Genomic DNA, 17,559 nt, shown 5'->3' with positions numbered 1-17,559 from the left:
TTTAAAACTATAGTAAAATGTTTCAGTAATGTTATCAATATTATTAACTGTATGACAAATAAACATACCAAGTATTTTATAAAAAGTTCAAAGTTTTGAGTATATTTTTTTCTGATAACAATATCTTGGTATTGGCCAAGAGTTGAACATCTGCCAGTATCTGATACTATATCAGGCATTGGAACAGCCATAATTTTATTATAGGCTTTTTATGTAGACTTATTGGTGGAAATCTTTGATGTTAGATGTAAAGAGTAGCTAAGAGAACAGCAGAAATTAATGAAAGTCTCTTGTATTAATATTTGGTTTGCATATTTAAGAATCTGCAGTAAGTATCTTGTTATATTTTAATCAGAAAATGGAACTAGTATTTTATTTACTAATAATGTGGGAGTCTCACAGAGGCAGTCTTGATTCAAAATAGGATTTTTTTCCTGTGAGAATCAGGGTAGGCAAATTTGCTCAGGTTGTTCCCGTTTCCTCCACGGTCATTTTATGGCTCCTTCATTCCTACCTTACCTCACCTTAGCCTTCTCTCATTTCATTTTGACAGTTCTACATGTGGGGGAAAACTTATGGATGTTATGCGAGTTGTTAATGAGAGTACAGCCATTTCATAAGTATTAATGTTGAACGAAAATACACCGCCTTGCATCATGTGTGCATCCATGCTGTGCAGGAAACTTACACACATTTAAGGCCCCTGAAAATCTATTACAATTACGATCCTATTCTAGTATGGAGGGATGGCTAATTCCCTGTCGACGGCTATTTTAAACACATGACGAGTTTTTTGTAACATTCAGATTTATTACTTTTACAAACAACAAAAGGTAGATGATATCTATAGCGACAATCAGATTATTAAATAGTGCGTAAGAATTGATAGTCCACAATTACAGTTATGTACAAGCATTACCATTCTGCATGCATGCATCATCGGAAAGACAAACTTTTACATTCAAAGAAAGCTACAAACATCCGCATTCGCAACAAAAGACACAAGTTACTCTAGCTCAATGTTAGACTTAACAAAGAATGCCAACAAACTGGGTCACACAGCATCACAAATGCATTACTTCCATGGAGGCGTCGCCTAATATAAGTACCCTCTTTTATCGCATAATCGTCGCACGCACGTGATTGTTGCATCCATATTTTAGGCCGTCAAAATTGGGATAAAAAAACTTCTCGCGTAAACTTGCATGATGTTTTTGGTCCCGCTAGTAGTTGCCGAGCGCTTTGTGTAGGTATCTTTTCCATATAAAACAATGTATTTTAAAGTAGAACTCTAATATTTATTCCATCATTACCACTTACTTAATTAATTAACGGAAAATACGAAGTTGTCTGACGTGTAAATTTTCTTATAAAGACATTTTTAAACGTTATTTCCTTTATCTGATCGTGTGTGTCGCCGTGGTGTAGGTATCTTTTCTGTATAAAACGATGTATTTTAAAGTAGAAATCTAAAATTTAATTTTGGTCATTACCACTTATTTATTTAATTAAAGGAAATACGAAGTTGTCTGACATGTAAATTTTCTTTTAACCCTGCGGAGGTCGCGCGCAAAAATTAACATTAATGGTTGCGCGCGGAGTAGGACTCCGCAACTGTGTTACACACATATTCCTGACAATTTTTTGTTTCATGTTAGGTAAAATTAAAGGAAAAAAATCAATAGAAGTTATAGTTTTATTTTACTAATAGCTTAAAAAATATATAAAATATTAAAGCAACACTTTTATAAACATCTCTTCGCTTTGTCTTGAAAAAAATAATTCCTTCCGTTCCTTGCCATTCTAGTGTTTTTTTTCAGATGTACGTACATAGTCCTACAATATTTTATTTAGCTTTCCAACTATTCCATGATGGCAAAGAAAAAAAAAATGTTTTCTGTTGCTGATAAAAGAGATTAATTAACTTCATTTGTAAGAAGGAATCCCAAAATTACACCTTTTCAGGTGGCAAAGAATTGGAAAAAAAAATTACCACTCTAAACATCATTGTCACGAGTCGTGAGACAATTTTACTCAAATGTGATAGTGTGTCTTCAAAGACAAATAAAATAGAAGCTGGAAGCACAATGAAAGTGGAAATATGTTTGCTTGGTTAAGCAAATTTTAGTATTGAGTGTACCCATCAGGTTTTTTTTTAACATTAAATTTGTTTACATAGCTTGATGAGTCCATTGGTAAAAAGTCTAAACACTACCAAGTGCTAAATTCATATTATTTTCTACTTATAATGTTTTTTTTTTCCTTGACAAAATGTATAACACTGTTCTACTGTATGGTAATAAATTGACAGAAAAATGCCTTAGATTACAGGTGAGACAGAGTCTTAAACATGTGGTACAGGTGCTTATAGTTAACCTGGAATAACTGTGATTACAATCTCGTGGTTAAATTTCTCAGGGGCTACCAGGGGGACCCTTCTTCTGCGCTTCTGGAAATGTTGGATCCAGAACAGAATGCAAACTTCTTGGACCACTACCTTGATGTTCCAGTTGACCTGTCGAAGGTACAGTCCCTCAATATTAAACATTATAACATTAAGTTATAGTTTTGTTCCATTGCATAAAATGTCCCTTAGTAGAATATGTATGTATATAAAAAAAAATTATAACACTAAAAATGTTAAATTAAATGTAAAAACTTATAAGTTTGCACAATGTTAAAGGAACCATGCCGATACGAGTACAAAAATTACTAGAGGTTCAATAAGATGAGTGTTTTGAAAAGCACCCTCATTTTCACTGTAGAAACCATAGTGCATGTATGCAGTATTGCCAGCAGCTTTTCTGATGCCTTGTTTAGGCAGTATGAACAATTTACACAGCCTCTTTTAAAGCAGAAAGCAGCAATTAGTTGACAGAAAATTGAGTTCTGTCATTGTCCAGACATTGGGTTGCGGCACAAAAGTCGTCATTCACAAAGACAATATGCAAAATCTACCATAAAAATGACATGGTCCTGTATTGCGCTGTTCTTGTCTAGTTAAGCATATTACTCTTTAACGGTTGAATTTATAATTTTTACGGTATAAATCAATAACACTATTTAAAATACAGTGGAACCTTGTAACTGCAAGAATTGACAATGTCAGAAAATGATATTGAATCAACCACCCATTACAGCCAAATATGAAATGAATTAAGTTCAAAGTTAGATTCTCACACTTTCCTTAAATTTATAAATGTCACATATTATCTCGAAAACGGCGAATCGTAGAGATAAATGCATAGAATAATAAGTGGTATAAATTTATTTGATGAACATAAAAATTCTCTCCTAAAGTTTTCATAACTTTAACTCTTTTAAATAAATTAGCAAATTTTTACAAAACCTTCCCCTCTCTTCATCAACTTTCAGATTGCTGCCTGCAATATCTTTGTATGCCAAGCCAAGTGTGGAAACAGCTTATTAGAAAAACTGCATGCTCTGTGTCAACTGCATTATTTGTACCAAGTTAGATTGGAGAGTTGATTGCTTAGCAAACCTGGCTCAGGTTTAGAATGCACTTTGTGTGGAATGGCAAAAGGGGTGAGGGAGCAAGCTAATGGAGTCTGTCACAGGGTCCTCCTCTCCTTTCACCCTCTCTAGCACCCTCAACCTGTTGCCGCATATTGTCTTTGTGAATGACTGACTTTTGTGCCGCAACCCAATGTCTGGACAATGACAGAACTCAATTTTCTGTCAACTAATTGCTGCTTTCTGCTTTAAAAGAGGCTGTGTAAATTGTTCATACTGCCTAAACAAGGCATGAGAAAAGCTGCTGGCAATACTGCATACATGCACTATGGTTTCTACAGTGAAAATGAGGGTGCTTTTCAAAACACTCATCTTATTGAACCTCTAGTAATTTTTGTACTCGTATCGGCATGGTTCCTTTAACATTGTGCAAACTTATAAGTTTTTACATTTAATTTAAAAAATCTTTTGTAAAATTTCACACTTAATTTGACAAGTAACAATAATGTTGCGGAAAAACTGTTTATTTATGTGTTTTATTATTTTGATTTGCTGCAAAATTATTTACATAAACATGTACACATTTTATTTCTGTGCCCGCCGCTAGAATTCACTGTCTGAATCATAAACGTTGTTTGCCACCATCAAACGTAGATAACAATTAGTAGCACGAAACAACCGGAAATTTTAAATTATTAGAAACTACTCAGATAAAACTCCGGATTTGGGCTTGATTTTTGACGAGGAATTTGATTAAAATACTGTCCATCTTGTTAAAATTCACTATGCAGTTAATACTATAAAGTTTTTTCACACATTAGAAGTTATACTTCTATGGCATTATCAAAACATTAACGTGAAACATTTTAACCCTTTCCTGCCTGGCGGTACTTGTGAGTCCCACAATGTTTGAAGCCCCATAGAAATAGTGTGTGCATGTTTGAAACCACATGCTGACTGTCGGGACCTCTGGGTCCCTGTATAGCTCCGCTCTGCCAGTTGTCGAAGAAGTTCGATTGACAGCCAAGAGGTTGCAGCACTAAAACGGCAGCGCTGCACTAGTCTGGAGCGCCCTTTTTTTTGTTTGTTGAGCTGGACATATGATAAATGCCTGTCAGGACTTAAAAGTCCCATCATTAAAAAAAATATTAAATATAAATAAAAAATTTTGGAAAAAATTATGGCCTCCTTTTATGCCTACTTAAATCTAAAAATGAAATAACAATTAAAAAATTCAATTTTTTTACATTTCTAGGCAGGAAAGGGTTAAAACACACATTATAGCACTACAGTCAAACCTCTCTGAAACGACCCCTCACGGTTCCCAGGAATAGGGTCGTAATAGAGGGGGGGGGGGGGGGGTCGTAATAGATGTTTTCCGAAATTTTCAGTTTATTTCAACCCCCCCCCCCCCCCCTTTTTTTTCCTAAACCGCTACTCGCTAAGAAACCAGCCGTACAATGGCAGGATGCTGTCACTCACAATGCTAGATGGCTTTGCTTTAAACCCACTTCAACCTTCATGACAAGTCCGTCGCCCTACAGGCCACCTCTAAAGAAAATATGTCAATAGACAGAATAGACAGTTTATTTTTACTGGTTAGTTTACATGTACGTTTTCTGTTTGCCGTAGTTAAATAGACTAGAACCCCGATGTCACGAACCCCGGATTTCTGAAGCAGTGATTTTACGAATACATTCTCGGGAACCGTCAAAAAGTTGGACGTTTTGACCAAAATGTGAAAATCAGAAGAAAAAATAATTTAAAAAAAACTAAATGAAAGATCATTAAAATCTGTTAATTTTAACACACAGCGTATTTTTGTGTCTGCTTTAATACTTCCAATAATGTTCATGTAAGAATAACTAAAAAATAATGGGTCATTTCCTTTAAAAATACGGCAGCTGTAGCTGTAAGTGGGAGCGCGGGAATATCTTCTAGACAGGCTGGCGGCAGCACAGGGGGCGGATGCATGACGTCATACGGCTTACCTCTCCTTCCCTTGTTCAGACTTCAAGGTTCATCCCTCCCAGGCATACAAACCATCATGTCTCTCTCCCCCTCCTCCTTCAACGTCCTTTGGCATGTGAAACTGTCAACATCCTTCCTCCCCTTCTCCAAACTGCGTGCAACGAAAGCAAGGTTTGTATAGTCCATTTCTGGTAAAATGAAAATTTTTAAGGGCCCCCGCGACAGTTATTTACCGTTAATTGTTTTGATACAATTTGTTTGTTAGTTACACAACATTATTTCTGCTGGAAAATCACTGAAACTTCAAAATTTCTTTAATGGAAAAATTTAGCAGGGCCGTAAAAGTATTCATTTTTGCCGCAAATGAAAACTATACTCGCCCTTCCTGCCGGACAACATTCTCGGCGCGTGACGCATGGCAACTACAGTCGTGTGCCGCGCACAGCCACGAAAAACCTACGCGATTTCCAAACTACACTAGATATCCGACTGGAGTCTGTTTACGAAAAGCATTTAAGAATTTGTTAATGCCCAACTGGTTCTATTGAGATAAAATGGCTAAAAGGCATGTTTTCAAAGTTTTAGGTGTAAAAAACACGTTACAAATTTCTTGAAAGTATCATAGGGAAATGCATTACACCTTTATCTTAATTTTTCCGCCATATAATGTTACGGTCACCGCTCAAATTTCACAGTTATCTGACGGGAACGAGATGACTGCGCGCCAGTTCAGAGCCTTGCACTTAGAGGTTTTACCGCGCTAGAACTACCATTGAGCGTCGCTCTTATCATCCCGCTTCACTAACACACACGCTGACCAGACGGCACCCTAAAGCTGATTAGAGGAAGCATGTAGAAATGCAAGGCAGGAAATTTTTCCAGCTTATCAACCAGGACCCGGGCAAGTCTTGACTATCAAGCTTTTCACATTAAAATATAAGAGACTTGTATTGTGTAATTTCGGTGTTATTTAGCGGTTTTTCTTAAAAATCGCTTTATTCGCTTTTTCCATATAAATTCGCGGAAAATTTCGCGATTTCGCGATTCACCATATAATCGTGGCCCTAGTTATTGCTCGCGTGAGAGGCGAGACGTGGAATGTTAGAAGAAAGATAAATGCGGGGTTTACAGACGGCAGCCAGTGTGTTTCCTGCGCGGGGAATAAGTGGCGTAGCCTTTTTTTTATGCTGGGTGAAGCGACCTTTTTCTATCAACCCACGGGAAAAGATAATTGCTTGAGCTGTCAAAATAAACATCGCTGCGGCAGTTAAAACAAGTCGAGGCGGGCGTGCATCCAGTCGGTCGCTGTGTATTGTCAACCGATAGTAATCAAAATCAAGAGAAATCCAGCAGGTAGGCCTTAACTGCGTACCACACTAGACAATCGCAAAAAGCTAAACGTAAACACGTTGCCACAAAAACCTTTATCTGCACCCTGCCGGCAAAGGGACGTGGAATGGGGGTTGTTAAGCGCTGACAGCGGTCGACAGGAAGCGCACTGCAAGAGAAATGCAGTAACACGCTACTCACCACAAGAAACTTATTTTCTGTCCTTTTTTCTTCGGATTTTCGGCAATTTTTTCACGGTTCCTCGAAATCGGGTTGTAATAGAGAGGTGGTCGCAATAAATGGGGTCGCAACAAAAAGGTTTTACTGTACGTATATGTTTGTATATTTTTTATTGCTTAAACAATTGAAATCAATCTGTAATTACTTCCTACAAACAAATCTTAACCTTACTGAGCTGATCCAACATTATTATTATATTATGTTATTAAAAAAATAAAAAATAAAAATATAGTCCCAGTGACGAGATTTGAACCACACCTCTTGAGGTTAACAAGCACGTGTTCTACTGCTGTGCTACTAACCTATTGAGAATTTAGAAGGAGAATATGTATTATAATTATTGTAATGCCAGTTTTCTTAAGTATTTAAAAATTGTGATTACTTTCTGCTATGACTATTTTAGTTTACGAAATGTATTCCAGTTGTGTTTCACTATCATAAAGTTTTATTTGATGTAACAATACTTTTTGTTATTTCCCCAAATGTTTACAAAAGTGACTATATATGTACAGGTTTATGTTGCTGAATGTGGATCCCCCATCTTGATTGCACATTTCCATTCATTCAACTTTTGTTCCATTTTCACAAAATTACTTCTACCTAATGCCGTATACAAAATGCTAAAATGTTTACTCATAAAAAATTGACAGCTTTATATTTTGAACATTTTTTAAAGACACACAGTATGTACAATAATCTTTTTATTTTATAATTGTATAATAATTATTATTAGATAACTAATAAATAATAAATATTTTTTTTTAATTTTAAATAAAGTTTATTAAATATAATTGTTAATTTTTTTTGTTTGTTTGTCAATTATGAACTCAGTAAATAAGAGGCAGTTATTATTTTTGATTTTAAGGCCATGCATGTTGGTGCAGGTTCTGTTCATCTGCACAGCCAACGTGACTGACACGATTCCCGAGCCTCTGCGGGATCGCATGGAAATGATAGACATGTCCGGCTACGTGGCAGAGGAGAAGCTGGCGATAGCCAAGCAGTACTTGGTGCCTCAGGCAATGAAAGACGGTGGACTGACTGAAGAGAAGGTATTTTTAGCATACTGTATTCAGTTGTTTTTAGCTCAAACATTTACTAATATTGTAATGCATAGTTTTAAAACACAATATTTGTTTTGCACATATGTGTGCATTTTACTGTAGTATAAGGCAGACTAAAATAAATTTTCTTATAACAGGGTGCATGAAAGTCCCGAAAAAGTCACAAAACATAAAGACTGTCACGAAAGTCACAAGAAGTTTCAAAATAAACAGCAAAGCTCTTGAAAGTCACAAATTTTTAATTTCCAGCTACTAACTTGCATTTTTTTATACCTCCATTCAGTGTATGGTCACACATTAAATATAAATATTTGGTATCTATCCACTTCAATAATGTGGATATTATCTCAGAAATGTTTCAGCTTTCTAACACAAAAATATTCACATTGCAAATTTTATATTGTTTCATATTTTATTTAGTTTTGAGTATTTTGTATAAAAATGAACTGAGATATGAAGATGCAAGAAAATGTTGCTAAAGGGCACTGAAAGAGTCCGAAAGTTGGTTTATAGGTATTTGCAGACATGCTGTATAAAAACCATTAATAAAAAAGTTTTATATGTTTATTTCATTTTAAGTCATAAGCACTGTTTCTATGTGTGCTGTTGTAAGATGGCCTAAAATTTTGAATTAACAATTTTCAGTATATCATATATCAGTATTTTAGAACACCAAATATAATATAATTTTTTGTATAGTGAAAAACTTTGGAATTTAATATGTATGTATGTATGTACATTGTGTGTGTATATGTGTGTGTGTGTGTGTATAATTCTGTCTATAATCTGGAAAGTCAGGGAAAATTCAGGGAAATTGAATTTGGTAAGGGAAAATCAGGTAATTCGCATTAAAATCTATAAAAGTCATGGAAATTCCTCAGTAATAGTAATTTTAGGGGAAAATGTCATGCTCTGGTATGCCATCTCCAAGGCTTTGAGCACCTTTTTTACAGATGGTGTTTACACACTGTAAAAAAGCATGGGCAACCAATTGTAGGGATGGTGGAGGCTAGATTGCCTTTATTTTCTTTCGGAAAAATGCAAAATACCTAAATAATTTTTTAAAAAAATGCCAGAGGAATTTTTAATTTGGTCATTATATATATATATATATATATATATATATATATATATATATATATAATTTTACCAAGTACTTAAGTAATGTAATTGGTTGCCTCTTCAAAATGGTGTTCAGGGTGTGTGATATTGAGGACAGAGTTAAAAAAATAAACACACACACACACACACAGATATATATATATATATATATATATATATATATATATATATATATATATATATATATATATATATCTGTGTGTGTGTGTGTGTTTATTTTTTTAACTCTGTCCTCAATATCACACACCCTGAACACCATTTTGAAGAGGCAACCAATTACATTACTTAAGTACTTGGTAAAACAGTTAAAGAGGCAAGATGCGTGGTGGAAAAGAATTTTTTTCAGTTTAAATTCATGCAGTCTCTCTGTATTTACATTTTCAGTTGGTACTATATTTCTTATTGCAGGTCCACATTGATGACGACGCTTTGAATGTTTTAATAAAGTCTTATTGTCGAGAGAGTGGTGTGAGAAATCTACAAAAGCACATAGAAAAGGTAAAAATTTGATTGTAGAGAAACAATCACAAATAGTATAAGTTCGTATTGGTATTGATATTCATAATTTATCTTAATTGACATTTTCAGATTATTTAGTGTGTCACCACTCACTATCTCCGACTAGCTCAAAATTTAGGTTATGAGTGGAACATACAGGTTAGAAGGTCATGAAGAAAGAAGAAATTTATACACAATGTTCAATGTATTACCTGTTTTTTTTATTCATGGAAAAATCACACTATTCCGTACAACAGAACACAAAAAAAACTAACTAAACTGTACGTCCAGAAAAGAATAAAACGAGCCATCGCCCGAACAACGACCGCTCGGCCTGGTGCTTGGACAATTACTAAATTTTACAGCCTTCCTTTCCTTTGTGCGGGCAGTGCCCTGGGCTTGCTGATGTAATTCTCAGTCAATAATGGCGCATGGCAACAGAGGCTTCCACGAAATGCTTACCTCTGTTCCCACGACGCAGCGATTTTCTCTCTTTCTCACACTCCCGTGAACTGACTCACACGCCTAGTGTGTGAAACAAAGCCTCGGTCGTGGAAAAAACGAAGGAGAATTACGTCAGCATACCTTCCCATACAAAGAGGCCAGCAAAAATTTTACTAGAAAAATAAACTTATGAATTTTGAAAATAAAAACAATAAACCCGGAGAATTACGTTTACAATAACTTTTAAAGGAAACATTTTTACATCTAACCTGAAATTTGACAAAAACATTTATAACAAATTATTATTGCTGGATTGCATGAGGAAGGCTGTAATCTGGGTTGTTACAAGTGGTTCTTAACAGATAAGTATGTTTAGAATAAGCTAATTCAATTGAATACAGAAATCTTAACTTCACTTATATTAAACAGGTCCACTGTTATTTTTGTCCTAAGAATTCCTTACATGACCATGCAATAATGTTGGGAATTATGTTTTGCAGGTTGTGAGGAAGGTAGCATTCAAAGTGGTAAAAAATGAGATTACACACATAGATGTTCTTCCATCAAATATGCAGGATTTTGTTGGCAAGCCTGTGTTCACACACGACCGGCTATATGACGATACTCCTCCAGGTGTGGTTATGGGTCTCGCGTGGACTGCTATGGGTAAGATAGAAAAATACTCGGTGGAATGTGTGGCCATTATGGGTATTCACTGTATTCAGCATAGAATAGTACGAAGTGTGAGAGGAAACTCTCTCACACTTTGTCATCAGATCTGTGATAACTATACCTACATGTTTCGCCATATCTATGAGAATAGATATGTAACTTTTTAGCTGTCATGTTGGATGACAGATTTATGGGAATACTTTGGTTACTATTATATGAAATTGCATATAAATTTATGTACCTCAATAGTAACTGTCCCACTATTGTGTTTATTTGTTGGGTAATAACTGTATCTATCACCCAACAAATATTCACCCAAATTAAACCTGGAATTTCTTAAATTACACTAGTGAATTTATTTATGCTTGTGGGTGCCGTTTTCCAACTAAGAATCTAAAATAATTTTAACTGTCACGTGTGTCTGTTAATATATATTTTCAATCTAATGAACATTCTCTTGAAAATTGATTGTATCATTGATTAAATAATCAAAACTCAATCTTGGTGCTTAAACGATTTGGTCAGCTTAAGTTAAGTATAGTTAGAACGAATGAAATAGCAATGCTGCGGACCACTTTATAAAATACATATAACAGACCTAACAGTTCAAATATGTCACTGTCATTTATTACATATATTACAATATATTAGTAAAAAAATGTAATTATCAAATACATATAAGGAAAAATAGTGAAATTTAAAATTACTTCAAGTAGTGTAAAATATATACCTCTGGTTGATGCAAATACCTCAACTAGACTTCAAATGGCAGAGCAATTACATCCCTTTTTTATAACTGTTAGCTGCATCTTGTCTTGTCAGGACCACTATTTTTTTTTCCTCACCTGTGGATTTAGACATCTTTAGTGCAGTTGGTTAAAGTGCCAACTTCAGTGCGAGGTGCTGTGGGTTTGAATTTCAAGTAAAAATTATGTAATGAGAGAGTAGTATTTTTAATTGTAGGATTAGGTTAAGTTAAGTTTGTAAACACCCTCAAGCTAGTCAAGTGGCATTTAAGCAGGGTTGCAGATAGCAGTGCAAGCCACAAATGTAAAGCTGATCTAAAACGGACACATACGTGTGCTGAGCGAAACTGCAACTGTGCAGGTGGCTCGACGCTGTACGTCGAGACGGCGACGCGCCGACCCAGCGACGACGGTGATGGCTCCCTGGAGCTGACGGGCCACCTGGGAGACGTCATGAAAGAGTCTGCCAAGATTGCACTGACGGTGGCTCGCAACTTCATGAGCCAGCATGACTCACAGAACACCTTCCTCAACACCAGCCACATACACCTTCACGTGCCCGAGGTATGTGCTCCAATACTGATTAGTAGGCTTCTGCAAATACTGTTTTCAGTAAAATGAAATAATAGAGGAATATATATAGAACCATAATAAACAGGTGCAAAATAATAAAAAAAAAACATGGCAATCCATTTTCTTAAGCCAGTAGAGTTTTAAGTTTGAAAATTGTTTTGTTTACCCAAATATTTATTTACATGAAATAGACTACATATTATGAATAACTAGCTGCAGTACCCGGCATTTAAGAGATATGGTTGTTTTACTTTTATATGTATTTTATTGCCCCGGGGCTCCCTCCTGTTTGTAATTAATATATTTTAATACATGTGTACTTAAACGTTAAAGATAAAAGAAAAGAAAAAAATTAAGTAAATTATTTTAGTAAAAGGGCAGTTTTATAAATCAAACCAGCAGTCTTGTTATTTCATTATTATTCATCCTCGAACCACATAGCGTCCTAGAGTTCCTAGTAGGTTATAAGTAAATTCCTTTGTACGACGTCTGGGCACCTCAGTGATTATTGTTGTTGTGTTTTTTTCTGGGCTGACGCTTCCAAGGCCTTAATTTTTACTTATTAATTTATTGAGTGTTTACCTGCAGCCCAGCGTACGTTACATTAGCACCTTTATTTTGCTAGCCGCTGCAAGCTCCACAAAGCGGGCTGGTCTCACCAAGGAGAAAAATATGAATTTGCAAGACCTTACTATGTGTATGATCGTGTGGCAGACATAGAGAAATGACACTCACTCACTATTTGTATGTCTATGACCTATGATTTTTTCTGTTATAAAATGAAATTTTCACTTTTTCACTCCCTTAGGGAAGGAATTTCATATTAATATGGGGTCTATGTGTTAATCCAGGTTATAAGCTAGCTGTAGGCCAAATTTCATTCAATCCATTCAGTAGTGTTTACGTGAAAGAGTAACAAACATCCATCCATACTTACAAACTTTCGCTTTTATAATATTAGTAGGATTAAAAATTATAATTGCAGATTATTTGTTACATGTTTAAAACCAATGTATATATGTTTATAAAACAAATCTAAATTTCTCAATAAAACATTTTTAATTAATAAATGCTAGAATGTTTTCAATAAAAAAATTTGAATGAGTCTTACTTGATGTATTTATTGGTAATTAATTTAATACAAAATGTTGATTCAGATATCAAATTATTCTCCAATATCCAATATTTTTTTGAGTACATACTTGCAGACTCGTACTGATTAGCTCTGTCCTCATAAATGTTTTGTTTCGAGAGGGCCACGTGGCAGAGTGGTATGATTACTTGCTGTTTCTTCCTCCCTTTCCTTCCCCACCTAGACAAACCCAGGTTTTTTCACCAATTTAAAACATTTTTGATGTTGCCGTGAGCTGGTGGGTTTTCTCTGGGTACCCCTCTTTTCTCCACCCATTTATTCCATCAATACTACATTGTCATATTGGGACCTCACGGCACCTCAACCCTAATGCTATTGATGTCGACAAGATGTTGACCCCTAATTCATTTATTTATTCATAGTTCATATTTTAATATGATTTTAATAGTACAGTAAAACCTGTATAAGACGTCACGGATTAACACTTTTTCCCGCCTAAAACGTCAGGATAATAAAGAACCAAAATTTTCTCATTCACTTTACCTTAACATAGCTCTTTTAATACGTTTTTAGGTTTTTTGATTTTCCCGCTGAATAAGCACTAAAGAACACACAATGCTTCAATTTTTCTAAAAAAAAATCTTTCTGAATCCAACTTTTCCGTCGCCAAGGTTAAATTGTACTACAGTAGAATCCCGCCGATGCGACCCCCCTCTGATGCGTCCATTCCGTTTATACGACCGTTTTTTGAGAAACCGTGAAAAATTTGAGCAGAGAAAGTCGAAAATTTGAGTAAAATCGGCTGAAAAACAAGTCTGTTACACTTTGTTGGGCGCTATGTGTTCACGTTTATCTTGGTGAGCACTGTACTGCAAGCAGGCAGGCATACAAAAGACGGCTAAAAATAGATACCACCCCTCTAGACTGTCCACGCTAGCCAATACCGGTAATCTGCGCGCATCACCTGATAACATCTACGCGCGCGTCTATTGCCGTACCGGTCCCGTGCCTTTGTCTTGCGACTGGTTAGTGTGATGTGACGTCGCCAGGTGTTTGGTTCTCGGCTATTTTTCTATAACATCGCTGACTTCACACATACGCAGCTAAACAAAAAAAATTGCATGGACTTGCATACCCCGAACAATGGGTTCCGATAAATACTTGCGCTAAGTGAACTCGCGTCACGCGAGTTCGGTAATGCTAGCCGGCTGGTGGTTATTTTCGTTCAAAACGTGGCGAAGGAACTTGTGTGGATCAGGTAGAAAACATTCGGCTATAAACGAAAGATATAAGAACAATGCTATCCTGAAATGCTGTGACATGTTTTTGGAGTAGATAATCACAGCGACAGACCGACAGGATGCGTTCCCGACCTTGCCGTCAGCAATGTTTATTTTGACAGCTCAAGCAATTATCTTTTCGACGGCCCTTCACAGCGTAAAAAAAGGAAAAAAAAAAACATGTTGGAATGCAGACGGAAAAGTAACTGTGCAGTAAAATAAATATATTCACGGCCCTGCTAAATTTTTCTATTCAATAAAATTTGAGGTATTAGTGATTTTTTAGCAGAAACTGCTGTGTGACTAATAAACAAATTGTATCATAAAAACTTATAAAGTATTTATTAACGGCGAAGGACAGTCGTATAAGCCCATAAAAATATTTATTTTACCGAGAATGGACTATACAACCTGGCTTTTGCCGCACGCCGTGTGGGAGGGGAGGAGAATGCTGACAGTTTCTCACGCGGAAGGTAAGCTACCACAGTGGCTTTTCGTGCGGGCGGGTAAGATAACATGACAGCTGAGACGGCTTTTCTTGCGATAGTGGACGCGCCGAGCTCGGCTAGACACTGCCCGAGCGGCATTCACACGATGTATCCGACGATGCGGTGACACCCCGAATTCTCTATTGCGACCATTCCGTTTATAAGTCCGTTTTTTCGGAAACCGTGAGGGGTCGCATCAGCGGGATTCTACTGTATTATCATTGGTTGTAGTGCACATAAGCGCCATCATTTATTTCTCTATCGGTTTTTAACATAGCAAAATAAGACCATCAGAGTTTAAATTTTGTTTACCACTATACACACACACATGTAAAAACAAGTTAGAATTTATTATGTATTTTACATTTTAGTAAAAAAAAAATTTAATAGGTATTACATTTGGCGAACCACTGTAAAAATATTTTGTTTTGTTATTCGCGGGCCTAGTACATATCTAACTAATTTCTCACCAATTAAGTTAGGAACTGTTTCGGAGCAAGGAACCAGGTTGGATCGTACGTTAGCCCGTAAATATTAAGATGAAGGTGTTGAGATTTCGTTAGCCTCTGCCATTTTGGTTGTGGTACCAACTTAACTTCCGTACAAAATGATGCCGTTCTAACGGCTTCGTAAAACGTTTTTACTTCGTTAAAAACTATAAAAAAATAAGTTGAAACCATAAATTATAGTTTCCAAATTACCATAATTTAATTTCTAGCACGTAAAATATGTATATAGATGTATAAAAGACTTAAATTGTTTGCAACTAATTGTAACATCAAAACAGTTGAAAACAGTTATTTTGGAGAGAGAAAAAAAGTGAGGTTATTTTTAGAAGCGGTGTCTGTTTTTACGCAGAATTATCTTTTGCAATTAATTTGGGGGAAAAAATAAGTTTTATGGTTATTTCAGATCTATTTTGATTGTTTGGTATAACTATGTTTTGCGAATTTTCGCTTTTTTTGCGTAATATTTAGATTTTTGTGGCACTGTTACAAAACAAATCATGTCAGACCCGTCCACGTCAAAGCCGAAAATCAAACGAAGGCCCCTTTCTTTGGAGCAAAAATTTGATATAATACACAAAATCGAAAGTAACCCCAATGTTCCACGCACTCAAATTGTGGCTCAGATTGGTATTCCAGTATCAACGCTAAATACAGTTTTTTACAGTAAAACGACCATTCTTCAAAAATGAGCTAGAGCAGGTATGCAGAAAAAAAATCAAAACTGCGAAATATGAAACAGTTGAGAGTGTACTAATGGAATGGTTTCGACAAAAACGTGCCCCTAACATTCCTGTTGATGGCCCGATATTAAGAAAGAAGGCTGAAGAAATTGCACTGTAACTAAATGTAGAGTTCACTCCGTCCAATGGCTGGATAGACAGGTTCAAGAAACGCTGTGGGCTTGTCTACAAAAAAGTAAGTGGGGAATCCAAGAGTGTCAACATTAGTGTTGTAAAAAAAAAGTTTTTTTTTCTTCAAAGAATGTTTTTTTTTCTAAAAAACCGGTTTTATTTCACAAAAAAAAAATGTTTTTTTTCCATATACACAATAAAGATTAACTGTAAAGTATGAGCTACAGTTAAAGTAAGAAATAACTGTAAAAACTAATGTTTTTTGAACATACCATAGTTTGTTATAATTTAATAATATATATTTTTTTAAACTGCCAACTACCCATCTTACAGGTTTAACAGCACTTAACCTCACTTCTTGGCTACAGTCATGACCTGTTAATTTGCAATTAACAGGCTCATTAGTAACAAAAATAAAGTTACCATAATTTATGAGTCACCCCACATATTTATTTTCGTATTTAACAGTAAATAAATGTAATATGCATACTTACTGTGCTTAACATAACCTTACTTGGTTACCCAAAAGACTCATCAACGTCAATGTCTAAAACGTAATGCAGTAATTCGCCAACACAGGAAAAATATAGTCCGTGAAGCTTGCATTGATTAAATATTTGTCCAATTTGGTTTTTCGGCAGTATATTTTAATATCAACATTGTACGAGTCACACAGCTAAGTAATATATTAAAATTGTTTTATGCTCTGCAAACAACTGTTGCTTTTAACGACTTGCAATTGCAGATTGCGGCCCACTGGCTTATGAGATGATGTCCGAGGCCAATATTGTTTACGTGTGAAACTCGACAGTGCTGTTTTGTTATATTTTACGAAAACAGTTTTCAGAGGTAAATTTGACAAAATGCCATTTAGGACTGGTTCTGGCAGGAAAAAAGCAGCTGTGAGTGAATTATTTACCAGTATTCCATCAAAAGGTGTTAAATTAGATCGTGTTAAATGCACATTTTGTTCTTACAAACTTTCAAAATCTGATTCCCGTATGACCAAACATATTAATATTTGCAAAAAATGTCCCAACTCGGTGAGAGACAAGTACATTACATTGTCTTCAGGAGAAGTTACAGACCATCAAGAATCCTACTGCCTTTCACAACAAAGTCTTTTATCTTCGTTACAAAGTCCAGTAAGTTTGTACAATGTAAACACATCAACCGAAAGACAAACACAACTAAAAACTTTCATT

The 17,559-nt window shown here is 35.5% G+C and overlaps 1 protein-coding gene across 3 annotated transcripts in view; it reads left to right on the top strand.

Annotated features, from left to right (window-relative positions):
* The window catches only part of LOC134543433 (lon protease homolog, mitochondrial-like), a 109,721-nt gene that overhangs the window by 47,218 nt on the left and 44,944 nt on the right, over positions 1-17,559 (top strand). For all 3 annotated transcript variants that reach the window (XM_063388367.1, XM_063388366.1, XM_063388368.1), the window contains exons 11-15: positions 2,419-2,524; positions 7,899-8,066; positions 9,609-9,698; positions 10,643-10,808; positions 11,922-12,124. In XM_063388367.1, the coding sequence (XP_063244437.1) occupies positions 2,419-2,524; positions 7,899-8,066; positions 9,609-9,698; positions 10,643-10,808; positions 11,922-12,124 (733 nt within the window). The remainder of the gene's footprint in view (positions 1-2,418; positions 2,525-7,898; positions 8,067-9,608; positions 9,699-10,642; positions 10,809-11,921; positions 12,125-17,559) is intronic.

This window comes from Bacillus rossius, chromosome 1, assembly GCF_032445375.1.
Source record: "Bacillus rossius redtenbacheri isolate Brsri chromosome 1, Brsri_v3, whole genome shotgun sequence".
NCBI classification, from domain to species: domain Eukaryota; kingdom Metazoa; phylum Arthropoda; class Insecta; order Phasmatodea; family Bacillidae; genus Bacillus; species Bacillus rossius.
Note: the sequence above shows the minus strand (reverse complement) of the source record. Positions and strands in the feature narration are given on the sequence as shown.